The 10,000-nt window shown below is 36.1% G+C and overlaps 1 protein-coding gene across 2 annotated transcripts in view; it reads left to right on the forward strand.

The window, feature by feature from the left end:
* LOC138042787 (leucine-rich repeat-containing protein 71-like) overlaps positions 1-10,000 on the forward strand; it is a 21,296-nt gene that overhangs the window by 2,124 nt on the left and 9,172 nt on the right. For both annotated transcript variants that reach the window (XM_068888791.1, XM_068888790.1), the window contains exons 2-11: positions 2,786-2,947; positions 3,787-3,966; positions 4,517-4,592; positions 5,356-5,433; positions 5,670-5,738; positions 6,389-6,536; positions 8,334-8,417; positions 8,726-8,803; positions 8,886-8,959; positions 9,603-9,663. In XM_068888791.1, coding sequence (XP_068744892.1) covers positions 2,786-2,947; positions 3,787-3,966; positions 4,517-4,592; positions 5,356-5,433; positions 5,670-5,738; positions 6,389-6,536; positions 8,334-8,417; positions 8,726-8,803; positions 8,886-8,959; positions 9,603-9,663 — 1,010 coding nt within the window. The remainder of the gene's footprint in view (positions 1-2,785; positions 2,948-3,786; positions 3,967-4,516; positions 4,593-5,355; positions 5,434-5,669; positions 5,739-6,388; positions 6,537-8,333; positions 8,418-8,725; positions 8,804-8,885; positions 8,960-9,602; positions 9,664-10,000) is intronic.

The raw sequence follows: 10,000 nt of genomic DNA on the forward strand, positions 1-10,000 counted from the left end.
CCAAGTCAATGAGTAAAATCGTGTGGGGTTAGGCAGGCCAGCTTAGTGGTTATCAACCGTGCCTTCCACCTCTGTGACCTGGGTTCAACCCTTGGGCCCCGAGGCTCAAATTGACTCCAAGGGTTTTTCTCCAAGTACTCTGGTTTTCCTCCCTCATCAAAATGGACTCTCAGTCAATTACATCCTGCTGCAGGGGGCAGCAAGGTTAGCAGCCGTTTGCATTGCTTTAATAATGCCAAACGTACGTATGTTGAAACCACTGATTTTAAAAAAAAAGAAGCGGACCTGTTATGTTGAATCTGTTAGGTTTGCGTTCAAAACATTTTCCATACTTACGTGTTAGATTTATATCAGTTATTCTGTAATGTGGTGATGTACCCTTAAACATTATGAGTGACTAGCCAAGAAAACATTATACCAGTTTGTAGTTGTACTATAATTGCCATTTCTAAAACCTACACATCAATGCGCAAAATAAGAGGCCTGGAACCAAATATATTACAGTAATTCTTAGCTTTTAGTTAGTTAAGCCCTTGGCTCCAAGTTGGAGCATGGACCATCAACAAAAAGCCTCCAGAGACGTCTCTTTTCTGCCAACTGTTGCAGCTCCTTCCAGTTCTTCCCGAGGATCTTCATCTCTTTTTCCGTATCCCTTCTCCAGCTATTCTTGGGGCGGTCCCTCTTTCGTTTTCCCTGTGGGTTCCAATGCAATGCTTGCCTCATAATGCTGTTTGAAGGTCTTCTCAGCGTGTGGCCTACCCACGCCCATTTTCTCTTCCTCACTTGCTTGACCATTGGAATTTGACCTTAGCTTTTACTTTCCTATATATCAAAATTATGCGGTTTTAGTTGTTCAGTTGCTTTTCTTTTTATTTAAATTGTTACCCTTTCATTTCTGTATCTGGGTTTAAAAGTCAGTGATATTTATATGTGTGACAAAAGTTTGCTTACCCTCTGATTTTAAAGACCTTGTAAAACCTTTTTACCACAAAACCATTACATGCATATGAAACAGGTGGTTTCAAGTTACGTGTTGTTAAAGCAATGCAAACGGCTGCTTACCTTGCTCCATCTGCAAAACCTTTCCACCATTCGGACATGACGAGAGGTTGCCATGTGACCAGATCCAGTCCACCACACTTTTGCATGCTATCTGTTGCAATGTTTTTAAACTTCAAAGAAATAATCGAGGTTTGTTTCTGGAAAAAATGCATTTTTGAAGTGGTTCAGGAAGTTCCGCGGTCCACGGTTCTGTGTTTTAGTAACACCCACCCCCCCCCCCCTCTGAGGTGCAATTGGTCAGTTTTGAATGTGAGTAATGGCAGACTGTGAAATCCAAAAGTTACACTCAAAGTAAATGGCCTTTGGATAAAAATCAAAGCTCAAAATTTTGCCAGTCAGGTGTTAAGCAAACACTTTCAAAATCGGAAGAAAGCAAGGTCTGAAGGAAGTGATCTTTTTTATCACAGGGGCACTCTTGGGGTCAATATGTTAAAAATACCCAGCTGCCAAATGCTAATGACCTCCTGAGCAAAATCTTAGTGAAATCATTGGTTACTGATAGTTGAAAGGGATGATCCTGGTCAGGGGTTATTCTTGTACATGTCAATTAAAATCTCAAAGTTTCATCTGTAACACCTGCAACCCAAAAGACTCTTATATAATAGCTTGACATAAATCTTGAAAATGAGTTTTAGATATTTGACTTGATTTCATATAATATTTAAGCTTTCTAAATAGTCTTTTTCATCATGTGTAAGTGCCAGCTGGGAATATTCTTTAATGAAAAAAAAGATTATCACAAGTTTCTTCCTAGACAAAGAAAATGTGTTAATTATTTTTCCTTTGTTTGCTGCATTATGTGATTTGAAAGCATTTTTGTTTGCTTCAGTGCTTGTGTTATGCATTTTGTCCAGCCACAAAATCAAATGTCAAGTTTAAAATGGCAGTTGCATAGTCAGATCTTATTCATTTAGGATATTGATTTATTATTGGGGGGTATTCTGACTAGTACTTTGTGATGAGGTTGTCAAGAATACAGTGCACAAAATTTGGAAAATAACCAATCTGTTTCCTTAGAGATGTAGTGTGCTTCTAAGAGTAGCATTGCAATTCACAGCAGGAAAGGGATAATAAATGCAAATTGACTTATATGCTTTTTCACTATTATGATTTAATGTTCTTGCTAAACACACTCAGAGCCATCTCTGCTTTGTTTTGTAATTCTATACAATTTTTTGATATTGGATAATTTTCATGAGCTATACACTTATTATTGTTGAAATCCATTTAAAGCAGTCAGTAACCCTCTGACTTTTTGAAGTCATGCCTAAGTTGCGAGTTGTAAAAGGTAAAATAATAATTATTGTTATCTTATGTGGAATCTGGCAGAGTTTTATGCAAGGTCATTCCTTGTTAAGTAGCATCTGTATTTGTCAAGGAAAACAGGCTATTAAACGTTTCTCACATTTTAGTGAGCTTTCTTAGTTTCTGTCAGTCGTAATTTAAAAGAATTTGATTTTAAACTGCATGAGTAATAAGGAAGAGTTGTAATTTTAATAGAGTAAGCAAGGGACCCTAAGGCACTATGCTTCTACATTTATGTCACTCAGTAGTTTGAGTTTTTAAATCTAGTAACACGTAAAGGGCTGCAAGTATGTGCAAAAATAAGCAAAGAGCATTTACAATGTGTACATACTTACATGTACTTACCAAGGATCAGTATTAGACATACATGTAATTTCAGAGTCTTGTCTTTTTTGTATTCATTTGTCATTTTTTTCAGAGCCTTACACACCAACAGGAAACTTTGAAGTGGATTTCTGTGAGTTATGCACAAGGGCAGGTTTTCCCACCATGCAGGTGGTTCCAAGGCCTTCTCGGCCACCGACTCCCAGTGCCATACCACATGATAGTACACCAGTAGGAAAGCAGGACAAGAGAGATGGTAGGGTTTTGTTCTTGTGTGATCTACCGGGGATATTTCTAAATCCAATCCCTCCTCATTTCATTATCTTAGTTTTTTTTTACCATTTTATCAAAGTGAAAAATCTTTTAAATTAAGAATCTTTGAAGATTCCATGAAAGTCTTTGAGAATCATAAACTAATAATTGGATCAACAGGCCCGGGTTGCTGGAAGCATGGTTAGCGCTAACCAGTGATAAATACCATGGAAACCTATAGGTTTTGATACCTCTTAACCAACAGTTAGTGCTAATAACCAGCCTTCGAGCAACCGGCCCCAGATGTCTTAAAGGTGGCTTACCAAAATCTTCAACTTTCTGGCAGGTTCTTTGAAGGTTCTTGTAGACTTTGATAAAACTATTTGCGGAGCTTGCCGTAACCCTCAAGCTATTTACGTTTTAACAGTTACTGTATATTTTTTAACATTAGTCCTTTTATAATGTCTGTTTAGTAGTTTGTCTAATAGATATATATATATTATTCCTAATTGCCCCCAATGGGGCATAGGGCTGCAACAATGTCTCTTTTCCACCGGGTCTTGTCTTTCTAATAGAGCTATCCCAAAAAACAGCTGAAGATCTTACTCAATATCTTTGAAGGAATTTTACCTGCAAGGTTTTTACAAGTAATTTAAGGTTTTTAAGATCTTTAGCTCACTCATGTACACCTCAAACGCCCTAGGATGCCCCCCATCGATGACTAAAATCATCTGGCATTTGACAGGGTCTCAGGGGTCAATGGGTTAAGCTTCTGAAAAAGCTAGGGTAAATATTATATCAATGGCTCTTCTCAAGTTTTTGTGTGCATTATAAATCTCACAGCTGACAAAAAGGATGATAGCAGTAAGACTGACGAAACCACAGCAGTTTCCGGTGGTGAAGCAGATGAACCACCAACAACTTATACAATCAAAGAAAAATACCAATACTTCAAGCCAAGAGTAGAGGTGGAAGCAGAGGAGGAGGGAAATAAATCACACATCAAAGAAATCTACATTCGGGGTTAGTTAAATTTACAGTGTAATTTTTGATCTGTTATAAGGAGAAAAACTTCTGAGCTGGTTGCAGCTTTAAAACATTTCACATTCCAGGATGTTAATGCCTGCAACAAAGTCACACAGGCAATGCAGGAATGTTTTTTTTGTTGTTTTTTTGTAGTTAATGGAAACAAAAAGTGTACATATATCACTATAGACCACAGTACTGGTTATCCACTTTTTTGTCCAGAAGTATGCAAACCACAATGTTTTGTGTACATGATATCATTTTTAAAATTGAATGAAAATGATTTCAACCTAGGCTGATTTTCAATTCACCTTCAAATTGTTTTTTAACCCTAATAATTGTGATCATGATTTTAAATAAGAGAACAATAAATTATTGTTGAGTCAAGAATAAACCAGGAAAATGAGAGTCAATTCTAACTTCATTTTGAACTACAGTATGTTTCCTACCTTTTTCTGAGTTAAGATCAACAGTTACTGTTATATTTGCTCGGCATTAATTGTCATAATTAAAAATATATTGACTGTCAATTCGTTGTTATATTTAGGCTGGAAAATAGAGGAGAGAATTTTAAATATCTTGACTGTAACACTGCCGCCACTGGAGAAGTTAACAACTATTGAGTAAGCTTAACTGATACATTTATATAATTATATGGTTCCTTAATTAAACAGTTGGAAAGGGGAGAAGGCTGGGTTATGATTATAAATTTAAAATGTAATAAAAAATATTGTACATTTGAAAGAAGAACCCCAAAGAAGAAGGTGTGATTAATATGGTAACGTTCCATTCTTTAGTTTCACTTAAAGGGTCAGTGGAAATGTTTTGAAGCAAACAGGTTTTCAAGTATCCAAGAGTCACCCTTGAAATAATAAATACATCTCTGCATGCACTTACCAGGGTAAACATTTACTTTTTCTCTCACTACAGTTGCAAGAATACATTCCTTTGACAATTATTTTTCCAAGAAGTATAGTGGAACAATCATTATTATTATTATTATTATTATTATTATTATTATTATTATTATTATTATTATCGTCACCAGAATCTAATTTAATGACCTACAACCAGGGAAAAAACTACTTGAGACACTCCCAGAAAAGAGACTTTGTTGTTCCAGGCATGAATTCTCCGATGGAATGTAGCTCCCACACGTTTTCAAACATTTCTGTTTGCTTTGATCACTGATGAGTTTTACTGGGGATTTACAGAGCCAGTGAGAAGAACTCAAAGAAAAAAAGTGGTAGGGCTAAAGACCCACTATTCCTTGTCCCCCTTCAGGGTTCCTGTTACTGTCAATAGAGCACCATCGTTGATATGGCCTCCATTTCTTTGTCAAGGGACACCCTGATGTCATGTGATGTTTTTCCTTTCTTAAAATAGTTTTTGGAACACTGGCCTTCAAGATAATAGTTTGAACACTTTGGCAACCCACATTATTGCACATCTTCCAAACCTCAGGTACATGGATTAATATTATTTGTTGTTCTATAGAAACCATTAGAATTTGAAAATCAAGGCTGTGGGAAATGAGATAATATTTCTTTGGAAATCCTTTGAAATCCGTACATCCCTAATGTTTGGACACATTGTTTTATGTAACAAAATATTAAACAAAATTAATGTGAATGCCATTAATTTTAAAGACTATGGAATATTTTTATTTGTAACTGTTTTCTTGGGGGTTTATTTTGCAGAACACTTTGCCTGGATAACAACCCTGTCACTCTCCAAAGATATGGTGTATTTCTTGGTGAAGAGAGCATGTAAATAGTATCTTCCTTGATTATTAAATTTTAATTTGTAATTACATGTATTGTAAATAATTTTTTTGTATTTTGGTTATTTCATCAAATCCTAGCTTCCTTTCTAACAATTAAAGCACACACACATACATATATTAAAAATGTTGGAGGCCAAAGGCACTCAATATTATGTTGTTAAACTGAAGACTCACAAAAGTATAGTTAATAAATTTATTTTTACCTGTCTGTTTGATCCGCCCGGGCTTAATGACCCTTGATTTGCTTTTGGAACCTGCAGCTATAAGCTAGAAATAAATGTATTTTAAATCAGACCAAGTCATAAAGTACTTTCAAGTTTCAAATTGTGGTCAATGGTGTTCAGCTAATTGGCAATTAACAATGTTTGAGGCTACAACTGGTTGCTAAATTCTTGACACACTGCATATGAAAACTTGCATTTTTAACCTAAAATTGCGGATGGCAAATTAGATCTGCATGGGTGTAAATCCAAAGGTCCTAGAGACTTCATTAAAGCTCAAGTAACCCGGATGTGTCTTAAAATGTATGCACTGTGTTTTTCATTACTGTACTATAGTCACCTTTGAAAATTACTATTATAAACAGTAAAAACATGTAAATAACATCAGACTGTTTCTTTTTTTTTTTTTAAGGATACATAACCTCTCTCTGAGGAACTGTTATGTGAATGACATGGGAGCAAAGATGATTGGAAATGCCCTGACAGTCAACAAGTCATTGATAACATTAAACCTGTGTTACAACAAGATTACTTGTGAAGGTGCTGGGTTTTTAGCAAAGGTATTAATACCAGCAGGAATTACTTTGTTAAAATTTTCACGTAGTTCCAAAACTGTCACTCTCTGTAATGAGTGTTATTGCCTCTCACTTCACTACAGAATCAGAGAGTAAATGTGATTCAACACTGATGCAAAATGTTGTACTATCAATAATTATTCATTAAACCTAAGCATTGATGGATTCACATTTTCCTCAATTGAGCCTAAAAATACACTTATCTGGACAGTTTAAGCAATTATTGTCACTTGACACCTGAAAATTCAATTGGCTCCCCAAATTTTTTACAAGATTCAAACCCATGGCTTCTGCAATGCTGGTACAATGCACTACCAACTGAACTATGAAGCCCTTCAGTTGGGAGCAGGTCAATTTGTCAGGCTCATTTATTCCTGTGAAGGACCTAATGTGTTTATAGATGGAAGAGAGAAGTATATACATTCACTTCATTCAACTGTGAGGCTGTGTGGCTTCATACAGCTCAAAACGTTTGGTAGAGCGTTGCACCATCATTGCGGAGTTCATGGGTTTGAATCCCATTGGGTGCTATAAGAGAGAACTATTGCTTAAATTGTCCAGATAAGTAAGAGGATCACTTCTCTCTTTCATCTACCTGTCTACCATCTACCTGACTATGAAATAGTTAAATTGCAGATAGTGCAGAACACTGCGACTAGGCTGCTAACACTTGAATTTTTCAGGTGTCTGTAAGGGCCGATTTACACGATACGATTTTGTCGCATGCGACAAGCTCACGACATGCCTACGACATGACTTACGATTGTTGCAGCGTTTTAAAACATGTTTTAAAATGCTACAACATTTTTTCTGACGTACACAACTATCGTAAATCATGTCGTGGGCTTCTCGCAAGCCGTTGTTGCATGCGACAAAGTTGCACCGTGTCAATCGGCCCTAAAAGAGACTGCAGTTGCTTTAAAAATTGCATGTCCAGATATTAAAGTGCGAGTATCACTTCTCTATGTAAACAATTTTAATAGGCTAATGAATGGGAATTTGTATCAGATGTACAGAAATTGATAAATCAAACTTTTCTTGTATGAATGAGCTTAATAGGTATCCATCAATCATGCAGCTTATTATTAGAATAGTAAAATTATGATTAGATGAATCATCATTAATTGTCCTCACAGTAGAACTCATTCATGGAGGTGATGTTCTTGTAGAGTCCTAAAGTGTGATGTCATAAAAATTATATTTCGTGAAATTATGGGATTCTCAGGGTATTATGAAAGAACAACATTCAAAGACCCTACTAGCCAAAAATTAGCATTTCAGGGCAAAATGTCTTTGAGATACCCTAGTTATGCTCTGATGACTCCTTTCAAATCCTTCTAAATTTGACTCGGTTCATAACATTAGGAAGCAAGTCAAATTTAGAAGCATTTGTATGGAGTCTTCAGAGCAAAACAGGACTAGTATATCCGAGAAAATATGCTCCACAATGTTTTTGCCAACTAGGCCTTTCAGATTTTGTTCTTTCAAAATATCCCAACAAATCCCATAATTTCAAAAATTTAATTTTTATGACGTCACCACTTAAGAACTCTATCGTCGTAGGATGTTATATGACAATATACCAAGAATGGGTCCCAATTTTAGACTTGATCTTTTGTTAAACTGGATTTGATATAAGATATGATATTATGATACAGTGTGGTGTAATATATAATATAATAATTATGATACTGGCATGGCAATTATTGCTATAGAAATTGCTAAGAATCTACATATCCCTTTATGTATAGATCTTTTGTATACATTTTTACAAATTTTCAGGGTTTAAGAATGAACAGGACCCTCTTGTCACTAAACCTTGGAAGTAACCTCATTGGTGACAAAGGAGCATCCAAGTTAGCAGAGGTTAGGTGTAAAATGAATTCAATCTAACAGTAGTATTTATAGAATTGGAGAAAGGAATTTTTAGAGCTGGAAAGTCGTTCAGTTTAAGTATGAGTCACTGAAAATCTCAAATATTGAAAAATTTAGCTTGATAAAGGGAAATGAGGGAGAACAATACACCTGCCATCCTTAAGTGCAGGAATTTAACAAGATTTTTGTTGGACAATTGAAGAGCTTGGATAAAGGAAAGAGGTTACTGACAGCACAAGCCCTACTGTATTTAGATACTTAGTTTACTGTTAAAATAAATTTTTTACTACTTTTTTTAGGTGCTTTGCAGCTTTGCTCTAACCCATGAAGAAGTGGTTGCAAGAAGACTTCTCATCTCTAAGAAAACACTAGAGGAAGTAAGTTGTTTAAATTTTCACCAGATACAGGTGAGATCTCTTTGTGTTCTTAAATAGATGTTGTTTATCTCTTTTGTTTCAGACTGGTAGTCCATCAAGGAATTTGAATGCTCCTACCGGAGGGTCAAAAGACAGGCCAGCTAGTGTTCGTAGTGGGTGAGCCATGAAATTGCTGGTTGGTTGTTTTATCGTTATTTATTTGTTTGAGCAGGTTGAGGTTTTGGCAGCTATTCAGCATATGTTGACCTGCTGTACCTTCACCTATCCAAACACTCACAAAGGACAACCACAACACAAGGAACTTCATCCCCTACTCTTCTCGAATAGTGTGTGGGTTCTTTGTAACGTCCCACTGGGAAATGAACATGGAAGATATTTGTGAGCTGGGGCCTACAATTTATAGTCCTTATCCGGGAAGACGAGAAAGTCTAACCATTTGTAGATATCATTACAAAGGCAGTGCTTTTTCCTCAGTTATTTTAAGACCCTGAGTGTTGTTGGTCTGGCCATTGTTTTTGATCCCGCGACCTAACGCACAGTAGTGCAAAGCTCAACCGACTGAGCCTAATGTTCTCTTCAAAAGATGAGAAGCTTAACTACGTGCATCTGAGTGTTAAAAATGTAAAATGACTATCGGTTTGTCCATATGGTTTGAGTAACGGAGATTACTTCTCACCATACATGTAGTTGTGGACAAATTTCTCATGCGGATTATTTTGATCATTTCTTTACCTTCTTTTACACGAAATCTAGTTTTTTGAGGAAGATTTCGATTTACGAATAAAAAGTTTTGTTTCAGAACTCATGTCTCCAAGGAAGACAAGAAAAGCAGAGAAAAGAAAGATTCCCAGAAAAAGAAGGTAAGGCGAGGATCTTGCTTTCAGTGGAATCAAATGGCAAAATGCACGTGAAAAGTTTTTCAACAATATGAAACGTTTTGAAAGAAATGCATGGATTTTAAGTTCCCCTCTCTTGGTCCATTACATGAAAAAAATTCGCCATTTTGATTGGCTATGACAAATGCAGTTTTCAGGTAACACAGTGCAGAAAAGAGTTAATTCATTACAAAACGACGTAACAAACCAGGCATTCTAATTGGTCAATGATCAAAGAAATCCACGGTTATCCAATCAAATGCTAGCCCTGAATGGCGCAATTTTGGCGTGATTATGTAATACGCGTGTGTTGGTTCTGCGT

This window comes from Montipora capricornis, chromosome 3 (assembly GCF_036669925.1).
Source record: "Montipora capricornis isolate CH-2021 chromosome 3, ASM3666992v2, whole genome shotgun sequence".
NCBI lineage: Eukaryota > Metazoa > Cnidaria > Anthozoa > Scleractinia > Acroporidae > Montipora > Montipora capricornis.